General features: G+C 50.7%; 1 protein-coding gene across 3 annotated transcripts in view; it reads right to left on the bottom strand.

Annotated features, from left to right (window-relative positions):
- Positions 1-21,430, bottom strand: part of TDRP (testis development related protein) — a 46,668-nt gene that overhangs the window by 6,405 nt on the left and 18,833 nt on the right. The window contains exon 3 of one of the 3 annotated variants that reach the window (XM_051839247.3): positions 145-285. The exons of the other annotated variants lie outside the window; for them this stretch is intronic. Coding sequence (XP_051695207.1) covers positions 145-285 — 141 coding nt within the window. The remainder of the gene's footprint in view (positions 1-144; positions 286-21,430) is intronic. 3 annotated transcript variants of the gene reach the window in all.

Genomic DNA, 21,430 nt, shown 5'->3' with positions numbered 1-21,430 from the left:
ACCCGACACCAGGTTCTGCAGGATCTGGATACCTAATGTCTCCCTTTCGGCAGAGCCTGTGTGTGAAGCCACAAAGGGAGGAGACAGGGAACCTTTGCTGGGGAACAGGCACGGGAAAGGGCCTTCGAGCAGAAGGGCACTCACCAGCGCCCCAGCTCTGGGGCTCCCGGGCGTAGCTAAGCCTTTCCTCCTGTAAGCACGTGGCCAGAGAACTGACTCCAGTGTTGGGGCCTTGGCTTCTTCCAGTGGTGTCTCTAAGGCTGGCCACCCTGTCTCTGAGCCCTCCTAGGATGGGAGGAGATAAACTTACTACGGGGCAAGAGCGAACGCTCCAGGTGCCTCACCCAGTCCTCACGAACGGAATACAAAGGGCAGTACCAGCTGGCGACGGCCCACTTGGCCGGTGTCACAGGATGCTGTGTGAAGCCTGCACACTCACCTGGAGGTGGCAGAAACCTTAAACCCAGCAGCTCCACTGTCTGGTCAGGCCTGGCGGGCCAGACCCTGGCTGCCCAGAGGTCACGGAAGAGGTGTTCTCCAACCAACCGGACTGACCGGGCCAGCCCCTAGGTGAGGACAGTTCCCTCAGCCACAGAAGCTGAGCCCCTGCTTGTGTCGGCTTCAGCACCAAAGGTGGAGCCTGCCAACCTGCAGCAGGAGTTGCTGGCGACTGGTACACAGACCCCCCAGGACACGCTCACCACTCTGCACGGGCACGGGCTTCCTGTGGAAAAGGGGGAAAGAAACCCTCCAGCTGTTGGACACTGTGGGGGCCCCTTGGGGTGGCCAGGGCCAATGGCCCGGGGCGACCAAAAGACTGACCAGGAAGCCAAGCTGGCACCACCAAGCGATCCTAGAGCCAGTCGCCCTGACCTTGTTCTCCGTCCACCTAGCAGAGTGGGACCCAAACTACTCCCAACATGAGCCAGCGTGGTTTAAAACTCAAAGTGAGAAGCCAGCTCTGTGGTATAATGGGTTAGGTACTGCCTGTGATGCCAGCATCCCATATGGGTACCGGTTCAAGTCCCAGCTGCTCCACTTCCAGTCCTGCTCCCTGCTAATGTGCCTAGGAAAGCAGCAGAGGACTGTCCAAGTGCTTGGGCCCCTGCATCCATGTGGGACACCCAGATGGAGCTCCTGGCTCCTGGCTTCAGCCTGGCCCAGCCCTGGTTATTGCAGCCATCTGGGGAGTGAACCAACAACTGGAAGATACCTCTATCACTCTCTCTCTCACTCTGCATTTCAAATAAATAAAATAAAGTTTTATGAAAAAAAATGGAAGTTACATCCCCAGTGGACGGTGGAAGTCTGAGGACAGGCGAGCTGCAGTCCCGGGGCCCTGGCCCCAGCTTTCATCAAGCAGTTCCACCAAGGGGCTTGTACTAGCCAGAAGGCCCTGGAGTCCACACTGGGCCAACACCTGGACATCCCAAGGTGCTCCTGCACAGCTCGAGCAGTATGTGAACAATGCAAAACGTGTGCCTGACACAGTCCTCGCTGGGGGCAAGACTGCCCCCTCCAGGCCCAAGGTGTAACTGTGGACTCCACAGAGCTCCCTGTGTTGGAGGCTGCAGCGTCTTTTTTTTTTTTTTTTTTTTTAATTTTTGACAGAGTGGACAGTGAGAGTGAGAGTGAGAGAGAGAGAGAGAGAGAGAAAGGTCTTTCTTTTCCGTTGGTTCACCCCCCAATGGCCCCTGCGGCCGGCAGTAGGGCTGGTGGCCACCGCTCCAGCTAACGGGAGCCATGGTTCTGTCAATTCACTTCCCTCTTGTGGCTGGGACTCGTTGTCATCCTCGGCTGCTTCTTCCTTGGCTTGCTGTATAGACATAAGCCCCTCACTGTGACTCGTGTATCCGTGTGACATGAACAGGTCAGCATCACCACAACTCCACTTCCCCACACCCATTTCCCCTACCAGGGAGCGGTCTCAGGAGCCTGCAGGCAGCTCCACCTGCCAAGAGGAGCCGTACACTTGTTCCGACCCATGGAATTCCTCAAAGAGCAGTCAGAGGTCAGGAGCAGTGACAGTGAAGGTCAAATAGCGGAATCCAGATCACCAATGCGGAACAGCCAGTCCCCTCTGGTGTCTGTGGGGACTTGGTGTACAACAAGCCACCCCACCTGTACGTGAGCTGTAAGGGGTGCTGGTGGAGACCAGCTGCTACAGCCCACGTGGAGCTCTGTCTTGGGAGTGAAGAATACAGGCTCAACGACAGAGCATGTGCACAACAACCTCAGGCAGTGCCCCTAACTGTCCTTGTTAGAGCTGTGATCCATGCGCCACTTGGTGCAGACAAAACCACGCTTCTTCCCGAAGGCATCACCACATCAGATGGTCGTCCTGGGGCCTGTAACCCAGTTAATTTCACTGTCCTCAACCTAAAAGACCCTGCGTGGGGACTGAGCTGGCAGGCTGGGATGTATGTCTACGGAGGAGGCTAAGACCCTGGAGTCTCGTTAGATTTCAAGAGTTATGATCAAACCCCAGGCCTGCTCTCACAGGAAGTAAAGAAAGCCCTCCCCACCACATCCATCACAACCAGGAACCTGTTCCTGACCCTGGCAGAGACTAACGCTCATCTTGGTGCCTCTTCCTGCCATGTCTGTGGAGGAACCAATGTGGGGACCAGTGGCCATGGGAGGCTACAGAATTAGACCCTCGGAACCCTATAATGAGATAAAGTCTCCCTGCCAAGCTAAGGGTGTTTAGTTCCTAAAAACACCCTTGCCTGATGGGGAGGACTGTAATGCTCCAGTTGGAAACCTGACATGCATGGGCCAAAAATTCTAACACAACCACTCAGGAAACCCAATGGTGGGGAGCCCCAAACCACACAGAACGAGAGCCCCACTCCGTGTCCAACTTCTCCAAACTCCAGCTGGCCTGGGACAACAGCCCTTGGGGGCCCCGCCCTGGGAATGCAGGAAGGCCGCTCGCATTAAGCTGCCCTGATACTGGTCTGGGTCTCGTGTGCTGGAACTATCCACCTCTCCTTCCTACCCCCACCAGCCAGGGAGGACAGAAAAGCCGCCTGAGTAATCCACTACTTGGGTCCTGCCACCTGGGCAGACAGGTCCTGGGGATATCATTCACCCATCTACATGTGAAACTGTATCACGGGTTACAGGCTGCTGCTGCAATTATAAGGAAGCTACAAGGTCTCCACTGGCAGACTACACAGATGTGCAGTGCCATCTGTCAAAACCCACTTGCTTGCTTCTGAGGGGGTTTATGGGAAATTTAACTCAAGCAACTGCTGCTTACATATGATGAGGGCAAAGTCGTAAGTGAGGAAGGCTGGAACTCCAGAGACTTGCTTGGGGGGTGGCTTTCAACCTTTGGAGATCCAAGCCCCTTGTAAGTGCTGTAGTTCTAATGTCAGGGGATCGTCTGAGTCTACCTTGCCTGGTGCCCGACGGTGAGATCCATCTGCAGCCACACGGAGGCCAGTGATGGTGCTGCACCAGTGTACATCCCCGAACCAAGGTGACGCTCCTTGACCCGAGAGGGTCCCAGCATCAGGGGCAGAACAGGGCGGGGCCTTCCCCAGGGAAGGGGACATGACAGCTTCAACTTGCGTCCCTGCGACCTGTTTCTCTGTGACAGTTTCAACAACTCCTTGTAGCACCATGTCAATCAACAGACAGTTTGCTGTGTACAGGGGGAAAGTACCAGATCTACAAGGAGACTGGTTGGCGCGGCCAGCAATCCCTACAGCCACCATGTGGCTTCAGACACCCGCTGGAACGTGCGCAGCCCTGTAAGGACACACGGGAGCGGAGGGCTGTGTAAGGCAAAGCCCCCTGTGCAGGCTCAGTCTTTCGCATGTGAGTGCTCTGGGCCTCAGCCCGGCATGGATGAAGCTGCTCCCGCCAAAGCCTCGGTGTCGCGTCTCTGTTCAAGTATCCTGCAACGTGAGCAAAGGCCATGTCCTCAGAGTTCTTGGGACCTGAGAGCCCCAGGCTGCTGGCTTCAGCCTGGCCCAGCCCTGGTGCATGCGGGCATTTAGAGAACCACCCTGCAGATGGAAGCTCTCTGTTTTCACTCATATAAGACCAAAATAAGTAAATGAAACCTCTAACATGTTTAAAAAATAAGTTTCAAAGGGATGGGCTTTTAGTGCACAGCAGCCAGGATGCCGCGTGGGATGCCTGCATCCTACACAGGAGTGCTGGGGTCCAGGCCGCTGCTCCTGTTCCGATCCAGCAAGGGTCATTGTACCCCTGCCCAACCAGACAGACCTGGCACCTAACCCCTGGACTGAGTTCCCGGAACATAGAATGACGACGCCTTGCCAGGGTCTTACTGTGTACCGTGGGGGCGTGGGCCCTGCATGCGGCCTGGGAGGTGCTGGCTGCTCTGAGACATTCCATATGACTACTTTTTAAAGCACAAATGCCATGATTTTTCTGAATTTGAAAAACAAAATGGGGCATGATTCTAGGGAAACTGCAATATAGAATGATAAAAATCTAAACTTTTCATCGAGAGCAGTGTTTTTACAAAACAAGAAGGAAAACAGCCACGTAGAAGAATGGGCCGAGCAAGAGTGCCTGTGACCACAGGAGCCTCCCTCCGGGCCGCAGGAGCAGGCGGGCAGGCACCGCCCTAGGCCAGTCCTTCACCTCCGTGATACGCCTGGGCCAGGCAGACGAGCGGAGGAGTGCAGGCAGGCTCAGCGCCCAGGAGCCGGGCAAGGTGCACAGACTCTGCTGCCCTGAGCCAGCCAGCCCAGGACTGAGGAGCGGGCAGAGGTTCCCAGGCCGGCAGCAGTGAAGCAATATGAGAGTTACTCTGCCCCTGTGATTTCTGTTTCCACCAGCCAGGCAGGCGTTGTCCTCGAGAAAGACCCCCGCCAGCCCCATCTGGCTGTGCCCGTACTCTGAGCAACGCTCCCACTTCTGGGTACTTTCCCTCCTTTCTTTTTCCCATGCACCCTGGGGAGGTCGTAGTGAGGGTTCCTGAGCCCAAGCTGTGAAGGGAGGCAGAGGGCCCCTCTCCACAACATGGTGTCCCCTCTGCATCAGGGTTCAGTAGACCCCAGACGCGCACCGACCCTGCTGAAGCCGCCTGTGCCCGCTGCTCCCTGGAGGGACGGCAGGCGACAGCCAGAGACCAGCCTCGCCCCCGAGAGCTCGCACCACGTAACTCCTCACGCACACGGCAGCCCCCGAGCTCTCCCTTGCACTTTGCAGAACCCAGAATTCATAAATTCACAGCCTGTAAGCTGCATGGCCATCATTCTCATCATGAAACATTTCTAGTACCTCCTTCAAAATATGTATTTGACAACTCAGTGTCTGTTGTATATTAACAACGGTAATCATGGACTTGGAACAGGAGTTGGGGAATGGGAGAAGGGAACTTTCACTCTCCAGGCCAAACTTTTCTAACAAGTGATTTTGCTGAAATAAAAAGTAACCTTCTATAAATGATTACTTAATATTCAATTTACAGAGCTGGTACACACAAGCTTCACAAGACCGTGCAAGCCTGAGGAAAACCAACATGCACCGCTCGGCACATGTGGAATTGCTCAGGAAACCCAGCCTCGAAGCCACAGGGAGCCCCCCTCAGCACGTGGCCTGCAGGCCGGCGTGAGGCTGTGAGGCACGCAGAGGGCTCCCCGGAGTGTGCTGACCCACGCTGCAAGCATCCACACGGGCTGTCGCTGAGCACCAGCTGCACCATGACATGGCCCTCTGTCTCTCTGAGGGATGATCATCGCCTCTCACCCTTCAAATTTCTCTCCTGCTCTTAAGGAACTGAAAAGGCAGTCCCACCACAGAAACGTACAACCCACTACCTTCATCAACCAAAATCAAAAGCAGAGGTGGGGGAGGGAGCTGCTGCCGTGCTGCCAGAGCCCACACTCAGTTCCACCCCCACCCCGCCCCCGCCACTTCCTGCAGTCTCAGCCACAGCCATGGAATAGGAGCTCCAGGCCTCAGGGGTGAGGATAATGTGGGAAATCATGGATCCACGGTCCAGGCTCATGCACAGCAGTGCAGACGTCAGGACCCAAGCATCAGCACCAGGGGCCACAGGGTGGCTGCAGGCACTCCCAGGACGGGAGCATCACGTCCGGAGCCGGCAGCTGCTGGATGCTGTTGCCTCTCCCCCACCCTCCCTCCTTTCCCCCCTCCTTCCTGTTCATGTTGTCCCCCCCCCCCCCAGCACAAACGCCTCCCTCCTGGGCCCAGGTCCACTTCAGACAAATGCCATTTTTTTCAACAAGGTCGCCGCAGGCAGTAAGAAGTGGACGAGGCAATGACTTCCTCTGCCCCTTCAGCCAGGGGAAGGCGCCTGGGCTCCTGAGCCTCCCCGGAACCAGGACAGCTGCCCAGCTGTGCCACTCCAGGTCCCCGCTGTGGCGGGGACCCAGGCAGGGCCGAGCATGGTGCGCAGAGCGCTGTGGACGGAGCTGGCTGGCCCTGGACGGGGAAAGCACCCAGATTTCTGGGACTTCCAACAGCAAACTGCAAGTGCAGTAGGAGACAGGAAGAAAGGGGTGCAGGGGTCACTGGGAGGTGCTGCTGGGATGAGCAGGGCTGGGCACAGCTGGAGACAGGGCACCCCTACGGCACTGAGGACGCTGCTCGGGACGCCCACCCCCCCCCCCGGGAGTCTAGTTCCAGCTAAGCTCCCCACTTCCAATTCCAGCTCCTGCTAATGCACCACGGGAGGTAGCAGGTGGTGGCTCAAGTACTTGGTCCCTGCCACCAACACAGGAGACCCAGAAGGAGCTCCTGGCTCCTGGCTTCAGCCTGGCTCAGCCCCAGCTGTGATGGATATCTGGGGAGTGAATTAGTGAACGGAAAATCAATCTCTCTCTGATACAATAATGAAAAGAGTAACTTTTGACATACCACCTTTTGCTGTAAGTGGTCATTTCTGTGTCACCACCCTTGCTCTAAGTGCTGCCGGCTCCTCGGTTCCACAGACCAAGGGCTGACCACCCTTCCAGCCTCGCAGGCAGCCCAGGGTCAGCCCTGTGCCGTGGGGTGCCTGGCTTCCTCCCCTTGCCTGTGCCTTCCTGCAGTTGTTAACCAAGCTTGCAGCTCCACCTCCCTGGTGCAGAGGGTCCATCCATCCACAAGGGGGCAGCAACGCCCCTTCACCTTCTGTATGCTCCTGGAACCAGCAGTGTGCAGGGCTCCTGCTCACAGGCACCTGGGCTGCTCTTCCCCTCACGTCCGAGGCTCCCACCCCAGTCTGCAGCGTCCTGAGCACCCACACACCTGCAGAGCCTGTCGCCGGCTGCGTGCTGTTCCAGCCACACTAGTCTTTCTGTTCACATAAGGTTGAGCTCGTGCCCACCCCTGAGGAGCCAGCAGCACTTGGAGCCGCAGAGACACAGAAATGACCACGTACAGCAAAACAGCAAACCAGAGGTGTCACGGCTCCCCTCCTCCCGCTTCGCAGGCGCTGTGCAGGCTGATCAGGAACAGAACTCACGGTTCTGCCAACAGCCTGGGACTCTGCTGTCAGCTCCTACAGCTGAACAAGCAGCAGTCACAAGTCAGCCTAAATTTTAAGTACTTGCAATCACACTATAAAAATAATTGGTAATAAGAACCAAATTATATGAAATTTCAAGACAGAATACTTCCAAATTGAGTAAAGACACCAAAATAAACACATCTGAAATGCAGACCAGAGGTGGCTTCTGTCCGTGGCAATAGCAGCATCTTGGCCATGATCTCAGCTTGAACCTCAGGTCAGAGGCAGGGCAGACCATGGTGCCCAGGTGGTGGGGAAGTCTGCCTCCCTCCCAGTGCCAGCCTCCTGCTAACGCAGACTGAGAGGCAGCGGGGGGTGGTTCAAATACATGGGTCTCACCTCCTGCATGGGAGGCCTGGATTCAGTACCAGCACCTGGCTTCGACCTGGACCAGCCCTGGCTGCTGCAGGCACCTGGGAGAGTAAACCAGCAGATGGGAGATCTCTATCCCTGCTGCTCTTCCTCTAAAAAAAAAAAAAAAAAAACTGCACACGCTTACGAGCAAGCATAAGAAAGAATAAACAGAGAAGAATTGCGTCTTGAGTTACCATCCCTTAGAAATCGCTGGGACCTGTGCACACACTAACAGAGCTAATCTCAAACTCAATTTTAAAAAATGATTTAGGGGCCAGCACTGTGGCCTAGTGGGCTAAACCTCCTCCTGTGGTGCCAGCTCTCTGCTATTGCCTGGGAAAGCAGCAGCAGAGGATGACCCAAGTTCTTGGCCCTGTAGCCACGTGGGAGACCCAGAAGAAGCTCCTGGCTCCTGGCTTCAGGTTAGCCCAGCTCTGGCCATTGCAACCGTTTGGGGAGTGAACCAGCAGATGGAAGACCTCTCTGTCTCTCCTCCTCTCTGTAACTCTGCCTCTCAAATAAATAAATAAAATGATTTCAGAACTGAGCAGGTGAGGAAGCAGCAGTCTGGTCAGGGCTGGATGCACTGAGCTGCCTGCAGCGATGAGGGGCTGACCACGGGCTCCACACGTGGCTCCCACGGTGCCCTCCCTTTCCTCCCCATGCCTAGGTCACGGAAAGCACAGGGACCCCCAAGTCTGCCTTGTGCCTCCCCATCTGCACACCGTGCTCAACTTCTGCAGCATTCCTGCTAGAAACCACAGTCCCCACTAGGAGGGGAGGCCAGGACAACTGTACCTACAGCATGAGCAAAACCACCAGGCGGTACTCTCAGAATCAAGCTCAACACAGCTCCAGAAGACTGCCCGTCAGCCCCCACCCACACTTCACCAGCCCTGGGCTGCCCCCTCTGCTGACCACAGTTTCCATAACTCAGGCGTGTGCTGCCCTTTCAAGCACCACAGGAGACACAGGGAGAGGTCTCGTGGAGGCACAAGTTCCTGGCCCTGTTCCCGTGGGGTCCGGATGCTCCCTTGCCCAGCACATACATGCACCAGCACATATCTGCAGTTCTCACGGGGATCTCGTTGGGAAGGCATGACTGCTAAGTCACTGGCCACAGGACTCAACTCGGCCTCTGCTCCCCTCCCTCCCTGCAGGTCTAGCAGCTGAAATCCTCCCACTACCCAAGCCAGGCCTGTGCCTGGTCTCCATGGTCACCAGCGCCCACCTGGCAGCCAGCCAGGCCCACCCTGAGCCACTTCATTAGCCCAACAGACACTCCTCCCACTCAGCAGAGGGGCTGAGAACCAGGGAGAAGACTAGCGTGCCCTTCTCAACACTACATAGAAACAAGCAGAGACTCTTGGGGGCAATGAGAGAGCAACTGCCACCGACCCAGGGACCCAGAGGGAAAGCTGACCTCAGCAGGCAGCGGGACAACGGCACCACAGAGGAGAGGACACGCCACAACCACGGGGGACCAGAGTCCAGGCAGAGGGCACTGTGACACGGCACAGTGCAAATGCGATTGTGGGAAACGGTGTATGCAGACAGCAAAAAGCCTCAGCCTTAGGAATTTACCTGTAATGCACGTTGATACCCTGACCAACAGCACCACGGATTGGGAGGAGCTGATTGTGTGGGGCTAGGAAACCACCACAGACAGCAAGTAATTGAAAGGAGCCAAGAGCCACCATAAAAAAATGGGGCTCCTGAGACAAACCGTTCCAGAGACGGCCTTGGGAAATGGGGAGTAAACCGGTTCACAGAGAAAGCAGTCAGCTACTAACCAGAGATACACAGAACACCTGCCTTGTAGATAAGCCCCTTCCCTACGCTTGCTCAAGGTTAACAAAGAAAGCTGCAAGGCACGTAGCAACCTATTCCTCTCTCCTAGAGACCCCCTCCCCTAATGTATCCCTTTGACCTAGTACTTTTCCACTGACATTACCACTTTTAGACTGCCATACAAGGCCCGCTACTGAAAATTATCCAATGAACTTACGCCAGCCTATAATATGTTAATTTTGTGGTTTTGCCCTTTAAAAGCTGTGTGAGATAGCTGCTCGGGGCTCCTCTCACTTGCTTGCTGCTTGCAGCAGTAGGGGGGCCCATTTGCGCAAATGAAATAAAATTACCTCCTGCTCTATTGCATCGTCTGGTCTGGAGTCTGTGTTTCTGGGGTCGTCACAAGAGGACACCGCTTTTGGGGTCCTACATTTGGGGGCTCGTCCGGGATTTGGGGGACCCCAGACTCCCACACTTCATCGGCCAGACGGAGGTAAGTTTGCTTACTTGTGTATCATTGTAACTGTGGTTTGTACTGTTTGTCCTTGTCTGCCAGGACGACGTGGAATCCGTCCTGGGGCGCCTGTACAGGCTCAGTACTGACTGGACCGAAGGGGGAGACAGACGTGTCCTGAGGCCCCTGGTCCAACCCTGGAGGACGCTCCAGTGGTGGTCTGGGAAGGAGGGAAAGAGGGCGTTTCCCTTCTTCCAGGGGAGAGCCTGGCCAAACGGCCGCTCCCTTCTGAAATTTTGGTTTTGGTTTTGTCTCGGTCTGTTGCTGCGCGGCTTGTGATTTCAGACGTGTCCTGAGACCCCTGGTGCAACCCTGGAGAACGCTCCAGTGGTGGTCTGGGAAGGAGGGAAAGAGGGAATTTCCTTTCTTCCAGGGGAGAGCCTGGCCAGACTGCCGCTCCCTTCTGATAGTTTCGGTTTTGTCTCGGTCTGTTGCCGCGCGGCTTGTGATTTGTGTTCTGTGTGTCGCTGTTTTTGTTGTCCTTTATCTCTTACTGTCTCCCCCGTCTGTTTTTATTGTTGTGTTTGATTGCTAGATGTATACTTGTATGAAAAATGTATATTGTATTCTTATAATGTGTTAATTATGTCTACCTCTCAATGCAACTCTAGGGCCAAATGTAAGGACAAATTTTTGGGCTGGAGAGGCTTGTACCTAGATTTGGCTCTGGTAACCAAGAAACTTTGCTGCCGAATGACCTTCTCCTGCTCCTTGGGAGCCTGGCCAGTTCCCGGGGAGGAGGATAAAGGAATGTTTTCTGATAAACAGGTGGGCATGCTTCATGTCTCGGCTCTCTGGCCAAGACCCGAGATGGGACGCACTGCTTGCCTAAAATCTTGGCAATGAGCCACCCTTGTCCTTGGAGGCTTTGGGGGGAGCCGGAGCAAGCCTCTGTTGCTGCTGTTTCATCCTGGGGGAACACGCAGTCAAGCTGAATGTTAAATGTGCCCGTAATGATTACATGATCAATTGGCTACTGTGATTGAGGTGTTCTGTGACAGTCCCTTTAATGAAAAATTAACAAAATGGATTAATAACAGGACATTCAGGACCTGACGCTCTGCTTGGTATGTCATTACAAAAATCATCAAGGAGGGCTATGCCTGATAAATGAGGGTGCTATAAGTGTGGGCAACAGGGACATGTACAAAAATTGTCCAGAAGTCAAAAATCAAAATAAGGCTCTTCCTGGGATTTGCTTCCAGTGCTAAAGGGAAAGGCATTGGGCCAATAAGTGTCACTCCAAAACTGATAAAGAAGGTAATTCATTAAAAAACAGAGTTCAGGAAACTGGAAGCGGGGCCAGCCTCAGGCCCTCCCTACAGGGATCAGTGGACCATCTTGCTATAGTATCATTAAAGCAATGGAGCCATGTTTATTGCAACATTCTGTTAATCTATGCTCCTTTACCATCTTTCCTGTAAATAATTTTAGTGTGCACTACAAGGCTTGCAGCGTATTTCTTGCAGATTAAAAGTAACTAAGTCTGTGCACAGCAGACAGCTAAAAAGTAATTTACTGTCACAAATTGGCGTAGTTGGCAGGATCTGCAAGTATGCAAAGCAATGCCTTTCTTTAAAAGAAAAACTGAAGTTGCATGTGTAACCTGTGATGTTCCTGGCTGAAAAGACCTTCAGTTCGCCTCTTTGGTGAAGGAATGGGCTCTCTGCTCAGAATCGAGTGAGAATTGGGATGGCAAGTTACAGAGTGCACAGCCTCCACAAGTTATTGAGGTTTTGCTATCAGTGCCGGTGGAAAAGGGGGATGAACTATAGGCTTTGGGGAGGTGAGAATGGATTTTGTTATCTGCATACTGATGCATGTGTAAGCAATTGGAAAAATAAGTACAGGATAAATGTAAATTGGGAAAAAAAAATGCTGCCCTTTGGAGTCAAACTGCTAGGTAGTGGTAAAAAAATTATATCAAGCTCCTGTACTGCTGCCAGGGCCAACTAAGGTTATTCAGTGTAAACAATACAGAATTCCAGGTGGATATGAGGAAATATCTAAAACAGTAAAAAAAATTATCTTAGTGCTGGAGTGATGATTCCCATAATCACTAAAAGGAATTATCTAATTTGGCATGTTAAGAAATCAGATGAAACCTGAAAAATGACTGTGGATTACAGGGAATTAAACAAAGTTACTCTCCCATTGACTGCTACAGTCCCAGATACCATCATTTTAATGTAAAAGGTCACAAACATAAAAGCGTGTTCTTGATAAGGAAAGTTTAAAAAAGAGATACTTTTAAAAGGATATAATTTGTAAAAATTGTTTATCTTAATGGCTGGTTTATACTGGAATGAAAAAAAAGGGGGGGGGGGAGAGAAAGGTTTGAGCAAGTTACAGAAGGTGTGAGAAAGTCGCAAAATGTTATGGAAAGAAGAAATCTTTGGTTATTTTCTTTGACATAAAATCAAAATCTGATCCTCTGTTAAAGCAATGAGTTAAAGTAATCTATTATGTTCTCTTGATGTCTCTGTTAAATTCTAACTGCTTAAAAACAGCTGTAAAAAGAGCAGTGGTGAAATGGAGGGATCCTATCACCAATCAATGGAATGGACCTGATCCAGTACTGGTATGGGACAAGGGCTCCTAAGGGATGGGTTTTTCCATGTAACCAACATGCCTTTCTGCAATTGCTCCCTGGGCCGTGTGGCCCTGATGCTAACATCTGTATTTACAGCAGCGGATAGAGCACGTCAGTGGCGTGCTTTACCTGAAGACTACAATAACAACGTCATCCTAATAGGAGAGGACACTGCCCTTGCCATGGCTGCATCAGTAGTAAGTGTTCCTGGACTGGCTTTTGGAAATAATCGTGGACTATAAAGGCTTACATGTTTGGTGACCAAAGCAATCAATCTTACTGCTACTGTGCTATCCAATATAGCCAAAGAATTGGATCAAGTTCACTCAGGAGTGCTTTTAAGCCATGCAGCTAACAATTACTTGCTGTTAAAAAGATCATTTAAGTTGTAAACCTGTACCTGGGGGATATTGCTTTAACATTACTAACAATGTGCCATATATAGAGTCTGTTATTGATAAACTTAAGAGTAAAATGCAACATATGTTTATTACTAACCCACTATTCATTTGAAGGGTTTCAATGGATTCATTGGTTATTAATGTTGGCTGGACTGCTACTGCTTTTCCCACTTTGTATGGGATGTCTTCCGTGTGTTCTGCATTTTATGCTGACTTCCCTATAGTATGAATGGACTGAGATTCATCATTTAAAACTTCATACCAAGCCTCCTTTGTAATCAAAATAATTGATATTTGGCTGTATGTCTCATCTCTCACCTAATGTGGGGCTGGAATGGTACTCAAAGACGGGTAAGACGCTCAGCATCCTGTACCAACCTAAGACAGGGCTCTAGGCCAAGCTGCCAGTTACCGATGACGGGTAAGGACAGAGATGACTGAGGGCAACCTAAGACAGAGGCCATTCTCAATTTAATAAAAATATATATATATATATAAAAACCCATGGCTGGCCATGGGCCCACATGCTAAGGCCTGGCTTGCTGATCATTGGCATTAGTCCTCACGCAACAGTATCAAGCCCTGGCCACCAGTGACCGTATTGAAACCCCTCATTAACGGCACACAATTTTAGGATTAAAATTAGTTCAAAGAGAAAATGGGGGAATGAAAGGAGCCAAGAGCCACCATAAAAAAATGGGGCTCCTGAGACAAACCGTTCCAGAGACGGCCTTGGGAAATGGGGAGTAAACCGGTTCACAGAGAAAGCAGTCAGCTACTAACCAGAGATACACAGAACACCTGCCTTGTAGATAAGCCCCTTCCCTACGCTTGCTCAAGGTTAACAAAGAAAGCTGCAAGGCACGTAGCAACCTATTCCTCTCTCCTAGAGACCCCCTCCCCTAATGTATCCCTTTGACCTAGTACTTTTCCACCGACATTACCACTTTTAGACTGCCATACAAGGCCCGCTACTGAAAATTATCCAATGAACTTACGCCAGCCTATAATATGTTAATTTTGTGGTTTTGCCCTTTAAAAGCTGTGTGAGATAGCTGCTCGGGGCTCCTCTCACTTGCTTGCTGCTTGCAGCAGTAGGGGGGCCCATTTGCGCAAATGAAATAAAATTACCTCCTGCTCTATTGCATCGTCTGGTCTGGAGTCTGTGTTTCTGGGGTCGTCACAAGAGGACACCGCTTTTGGGGTCCTACAGTAATAAAGTTGAAATGCTTCGTTAGAAACAGACTACAGAAAACAAAAGTAATATTAAATGTAAACAAACTGGCCAGCGCCATGGCACTAGGCTAATCCTCCATCTGCAGCGCCAGTACCCCAGGTTCTAGTCCCATTTGGGGCGCAGGTTCAGTCCCAGTTGCTCCTCTTCCAGTCCAGCTCTCTGCTGTGGCCTGAGAAGGCAGTGGAGGATGGCCCAAGTGCTTGGGTCCTGCACCCGCATGGGAGACCAGGAGGAAGCACCTGGCTCCTGGCTTTGGATTGGCGCAGCGGCACCGACTGTGGCGGCCATTTGGGGAGTGAACCAACGGAAGGAAGACCTTTCTCTCTGTCTCTCTCTTACTATCTAACTCTGCCTGTAAAAAAAAAAATGTAAACGAACTAAAAACTCTAAACAAAGGCAGAGACTGCCACACTGAACATTTCAAAAAATGATCCAACTAAAAGCTGCCTATAAGAGACAGGCAAGATAAAAGCTATTCTGAGATAAAAGTGACTAAAAGAAATGGAAAAGATAAGCCATGGGAACAGCAAATTTATAAATGTTAGTGAATATAAAGATAATTTCAAAATGATACATGAATTAACCCATCTGAAAGATAAAACTACTAAAGACAGAAATGCAAGTAACAGAGTAATAAAATACAAGAGGCAAAAATGGAGAGAAATAAGAACCAGACAATCTAGCATTTCCAGAGACTTTTGTCAAAAGGGAAGCCAGAAGACACTCTGCAGTAAGCTGAAGTGAGCTCTGACCACAGCTCGTGGGGCACAGTGAACTGGACAGCTGGAGAGAACCATGCGACTGAAACATCTAGGAAGAGAAGCAGCTGCACATCAGAAACCAGAAGTGGGAAAAGGAAGAGCAAACAGCACAGCAGGCAGGAAGAAAGCAACAAGAATGGCAACAGACATGAGTCAACAGAGAGTAACAATCAACACAGCTAAAATGTGGTTCTTTCCAAAGAGCAACAATTTGACAAATCTTCAGGTAGACTGACCAACAAAAGAGAAAAATCAAATTACTAGGATGAAGTATGAAAGAAGGAACACCCGGTTTCTAGTCCTGGTTGGGGCACCGGATTCTATCCCGGTTGCTCCTCTTCCAGTCCAGCTCTCTGCTGTGGCCCAGGAAGGCAGTGGAGGATGGCCCAAGTGCTTGCGCCCTGCACCCGCATGGGAGACCAGGGGGAGGCATCTATCTCCTGGCTTCAGATCAGTGCAGCGCGCTGGCCGGAGCAACCATCTGGGGGGTGAACCAATGGAAGGAAGACCTTTCTCTCTGTCTCTAATTCTGCCTGTCAAAAAAAAAAAAAAAAAAAAAAAAGAAGAAGAAGAAGAAGAAGAAGAAGGAACACCACTGTTGACCCTACAGAAACACAAAGGGTATAAAGAAACACTATGAACAAGTGGACATCAACGCATCAGAAAACTCAGATGAGAAGGACAAACTCCCAGGACACAGCTATCAAACTGACTCAAGAGGAAACAAAAGGCCAGCACCGAGGCTCAATAGGCTAATCCTCTGCCTTGCGGCACTAGCACACGGGGTTCTAGTCCCAGTCGGGGCGCCAGACTCTGTCCCGGTTGCTCCTCTTCCAGTCCAGCTCTCTGCTGTGGCCCGGGAGTGCAGTGGAGGATGGCCCAAGTGCTTGGGCCTGCACCTGCATGGGAGACCAGGAGGAAGCACCTGGCTCCTGGCTTCAGATCAGCGCGGTGCACCAACTGCAGTGGCCAATGGGGGAGTGAACCAATGGAAAAAGGAAGACCTTTCTGTCTCTCTCTCTCACTGTCCATTCTGCCTGTCAAAAAAAGAAAAAGAAAAGAAAAGAAAAACCTTAGTGGTCCACCAAAAACCTATCAGGATGAATATAAGACTGCAGCAATGTTAGAGGACACCCAATCAACACACACAGCTCAGCCATGTTCCCAAACACCTTAGCAAAGAACCCAGAAACTCAGGGAACAACTCCGCTTTCAACTGCATCAAAAATCACACATAGGAGTAAATTCAATGAACATTCAATTTTCTGAAAATTACAAATAATTGTTGAAATAAATGTTTAAAAGATCAGAATGAACAGAAAATCTTCCCATTTTCATGGATCGGAAGATACACCGTTACGATAGCAATACTCCCCAAACCTATCAACAGATTCGATGCAATTGCAGCTGACTTCTTTGTAAAAATCAACGACTCTAAAATTCACATCAACTAATAAGGGATTCCACATAGCCAAAACAACTTTGAAGAATAGTTAAGGGGGCCGGCGCCGTGGCTCACTAGGCTAATCCTCCACCTTGCGGCGCCAGCACACCGGGTTCTAGTCCTGGTCGGGGCGCTGGATTTTGTCCCGGTTGCCCCTCTTCCAGGCCAGCTCTCTGCTGTGGCCAGGGAGTGCAGTGGAGGATGGCCCAAGTGCTTGGGCCCTGCACCCCAGGGGAGACCAGGAGAAGCACCTGGCTCCTGCCTTCAGATCAGCGTGGTGCACCGGCCGCAGCGCGCCGGCCGCGGCGGCCATTGGAGGGTGAACCAACGGCAAAAGGAAGACCTTTCTCTCTGTCTCTCTCTCACTGTCCACTCTGCCTGTCAAAAAAAAAAAAAATAGTTCAGGGGACTCACACTTCCCACTGCCAAACTTACCACCAAGCAACAGGAATCGAGACTGCGTGGGGGGATTCTAAGACAGCAGCACTGCTTTAGGCTAGGGGGAAATGGTAGCAAAGAAGTGGAGGACGTGCACTTCCAGGGAGAACTGGAGGGAAGTCTGCTGTGGAAATTCTGCAGGAGGAGGAGGGATGCCATGGAGCAGTGTGGAAGCTGCAGACGCGCGGCAACAGCAAGCACACAACACCCGACCCCATAGTGAGAGCAGGAGCCGCGCCAGCTCCGGGGAGCGAGGTGAGCAGACTGCCGCGGCACGAGCCACTGCCAGTGCTGCCAGAGGAGGGCCTGGCGCAGCTCTACAGGGGACAGGCTACCTGGCAACCCAGCAAAAAAGAGCCCATTTCTCCCTCCCCAGTCCCCCACAACAGCACCCAGCAACCAGCTGGGAGAGGGCACCATCTTGACACCAGCAGCAGCAGCGGCGGCTCGTGTGCCTGAGCCCAGTGGCTCGGGGGAGAAGGTGCCACTGTGACCTCAGTGGCCGAGGTGGCTGTTGTCCATGCTCCCAGCAGCCGGCGAGGAGAAGGCGCCATTTTGACATGAGCAGCAGCTGCAGTGGCTCCTGGCATGTGTGTGATCCAGGGATTTTACAGAGGCAACATCCACATTCCCCCCTGAGTCTGGCTGGGAAGACTGAGAAGGGCTGGGCACCGTGCAGGACTGTGAGGCGCCCTCAGCCTCCCAGCCTATCACCGGATCCAGGGCTCAGACCGCCAAGGTGGAGCACCCACAGGCAGCTGGCTCTGGGCTGTCTCAGCCTCTCTGTGCTGGGACAGACTAGCAGGATGGAGAGAGAACTCTGCATCCTGTTAGTAAAATGTACCATCTTCCTAAGCCCAGCTGGCTTACTAGAAGTCAGGTGACCAAATGGCCCAATCACAAGCGTCAGCTCCACCCCCACCTTAACGGGATTTGCGGCTCCCACTTCCTCACCTCTGCAAAGCCATATAAGACCTGTTCTCCCAGTGCAGGCCGCTAGTCTCCGTGCACGGGGAGGCAGCCTGTCGGGGTTCCCCACCTGACAAGAAACCCCCCTTACTCCAGTGTTTGGTGTGTTCTGTGGTGGCCTTTCCTCTCACAGAGTCCCATGACTGCAAAACTCTGTGACACATGGCAGGGCACAGGTGCAGCTGGGTCTCTGGACAGTCACTGGGAGCAGCTCCACACACTCAGAACTCTCCGACTGCCTGGGCTGGGTCCTGGTAGTGGGATCTGTGCTCACACAGGACTGCACAGATCCTCAGTGTGGTTCACACAGCAGTGCAGATGAGTACTACACCTACTGAGGGCTAACATCTGGGCACTGATCACCTTGGAAGAGAGGCGCTGAGGGTGTGATCACCTCTCTTGGGTGATCACACCCTCCTGTTAACAGAGGCGATCTGCCACGCCCAAGTAAGTGGCATCCAGGATACTCAACCTCACCCTGGAGCATGAACCGGAGCCCCCTGGCCATACTCAGCGCCTGCCTCAGGGTATTCACTGAAAGGGCAGACACTCCACTAAGCCACAGAGGTTCAGTTTGAAGATAAAAGCCATCAGAGGAAAAAACCAAGTATATTCTCAAATGCCTAAAAATAAATGCAGAAAAGTAAAGAAACAAGAATAAGGCAGGACCGGCGCCGCGGCTCAATAGGCTAATCCTCTGCCTTGCGGCGCCAGCACACCGGGTTCTAGTCCCGGTCGGGGCGCCGGATTCTGTCCTGGTTGCCTCTCTTCCAGGCCAGCTCTCTGCTGTGGCCCGGGAGTGCAGTGGAGGATGGCCCAAGTCCTTGGGCCTGCACCTGCATGGGAGACCAGGAGGAAGCACCTGGCTCCTGCCATCGGATCAGCGTGGTGCGCTGGCCGCAGCGCGCCAGCCGCGGCGGCCGTTGGAGGTGAACCAACGGCAAAGGAAGACCTTTATCTCTGTCTCTCTCACTGTCCACTCTGCCTGTCCAAAAAAAAAAAAAAAAAAAAGAATAAGGCAGACAACATGACCCCTCAAAGCAACACAACAACGCTTCAATAGTATTGAAGATGTGAAGATGAGGAGACTGAAGAAATGCTATAAACAGAACTCAAAAGATTAATCATAGGATTATTCAGAATTAATGAGAAACAAATTCACAAATTAAAGAAATCCATAGATGACATGGAAGAAAAATCTTCCCATTTGAGATTTTGAAGACAAATCAAACTAAAATATTAGAAATGAAGAATTCAAAATGTCAAATAAAAAATACAGTGGAAAGCCTTAACAACAGACTTGATCAGGCAGAAAAAGAACATCTGAGTTACAAGAAAATCTGTGGAGGTTTCTTGTTCAGACAAAAAAAAAAAGAAGGAAAATTTTAAAACAGTGTTGGAAATTTATGGGATACTTTGATAAAACCTACCATTCGGGTCTTTGGAGTTCCTGAAGGCATGGAAAGAAAGAAAGGATTAGAAGGCCTTTAGAGTGATACAATTACAGAAAATGTCCCTAATTTGGAGAAAGAAAAGGACATCCAAGTACAGGAAGCATATAGTACTCCTAATAGAAATGACCAGAAAAGATCTTCACCATGACACACTGTAATCAAACTCAACACAGTAAAACATAAAGAAAAAATTCTAAAATGCGCAAGAGAGAAAAGCCAGATTACTTTCAGAGGATCTCCAATTAGATTCACAGCAGACTTCTCATCAGAAACTCTACTGCCAAGAATGGCGAGACATAGTCCAAGTCTTTAGAGAAAAATTCTGTCAACCCAGATTGCTGTACCCTGCAGAGCTCTCATTTATGAATGAAAGTGAAATAAAGACCCTCCATAACAAACAGAAATTGAAAAAATTTGTCATCACTCATCCAGCCTTACAAAAGATGCTTAAGGATGTGCTACACACAGAAACATGGTTATCATTATGAAAGAAGGTGAAGGCAGAAAATCTCCCAGTAAAAGTAAAAGCAAATCTGATGAAACAACAGGAATATTTATGGAAAAATGGCAGGGCCAGGTCTTTACTTATCAATAGTCACCTTGAATGTAAATGGCCTAATTAAAAGATAAATTAAAAATTAATTTCAATTATTAATTTCAATTAAAAGATAAAGACTGAATGAATGGATTAAAAAACAGACCCACCTATTTGCTGCCTAATAGAAACTCAACTCACCAACAACGATAGACACAGACAGAAAGTCAAAGGATGGAAAAAGATAGTCCATGCAAATGGAAAGCAAAAATAAGCAGGTGTAGCCACCCTAATAACAGACCAAATAGACTTTAACAAAAAAAACTGCTAAAACAGACAAAGAAGGGCACTATGTAATGATTAAGGGATCACTTCAACAGGAAAATGTGACTATAATAAACGTATATGCACCCAGCGCCGGGGTGCCTGGCTACTTAAAACAGATGTTACTGGACGTAAAGGGAGACATACACTGCAATACAATAGTAATGGGGGAACTCAATACCCCACTTTCATCAATGGACAGATCAACCAGACAGAAAGCAAGGAAACAGTTAATCAACACTACAGACCAAATGGACCTAACAGATACCTATAGAACTTTAGAACACACATTCTTCTCGCCAGTGCATGGAGCATTCTCCACGATACACCACAATTCAAAGAAATTGGAATCATACCATGCATCTTTTCTGACAATGAAATGAAGCTGGAAATTAACAACTCAAGAATCTCTAGAACATATGCAAACACCTGGAGACTGAACAACATGCTCCTGAATGAACAGTGGGTCACAGAAAAAAAAGGGAAATCAAAAATTTTCTGGAAATAAATGAAGCTGACAATACAACATATCAAAATTTATGGAATACAGCAAAAGCAGTGTTAAGAGGGCAGTTTATAGCAATTGGTGACTATATCAACAAATTGGAAAAGCATCAAATAAATTATCTAAAATCAATCTCAAGGAACTAGAAAAACAACAAACCAAACCCCTGCCGGTGCCGCAGCTCAATAGGCTAATCCTCCACCTAGCAGTGCTGGCACACGGGGTTCTAGTTCTCGTCGGGGCGCCAGATTCTTTCCCGGTTGCCCCTCTTCCAGGCCAGCTCTCTGCTGTGGCCCGGGAAGGCAGTGGAGGATGGCCCAAGTGCTTGGGCCCTGCACCCCATGGGATACCAGGAGAAGCACCTGGCTCCTGCCATCGGATCAGTGTGGTGCGCCGGCCACAGCACACCAGCCATGGCGGCCATTGGAAGGTGAACCAACAGCAAAAGGAAGACCTTTCTCTCTGTCTCTCTCTCTCACTATCCACTCTGCCTGTCAAAACAAACAAACAAACAAACAAACCCCTAATTAGTAAGAGGAAACAAACACTTAAAATTAGAGAAGAAACAAAACTGAAACCAAAAAAGTAATACAAAAGATCAGTGAA

Source organism: Oryctolagus cuniculus, chromosome 8, assembly GCF_051225735.1.
Source record: "Oryctolagus cuniculus isolate XC-2025 breed Fujian yellow rabbit chromosome 8, ASM5122573v1, whole genome shotgun sequence".
NCBI lineage: Eukaryota > Metazoa > Chordata > Mammalia > Lagomorpha > Leporidae > Oryctolagus > Oryctolagus cuniculus.
The sequence above is the reverse complement of the archived record's forward strand: the minus strand, read 5'-3'. Positions and strand labels throughout refer to the sequence as shown.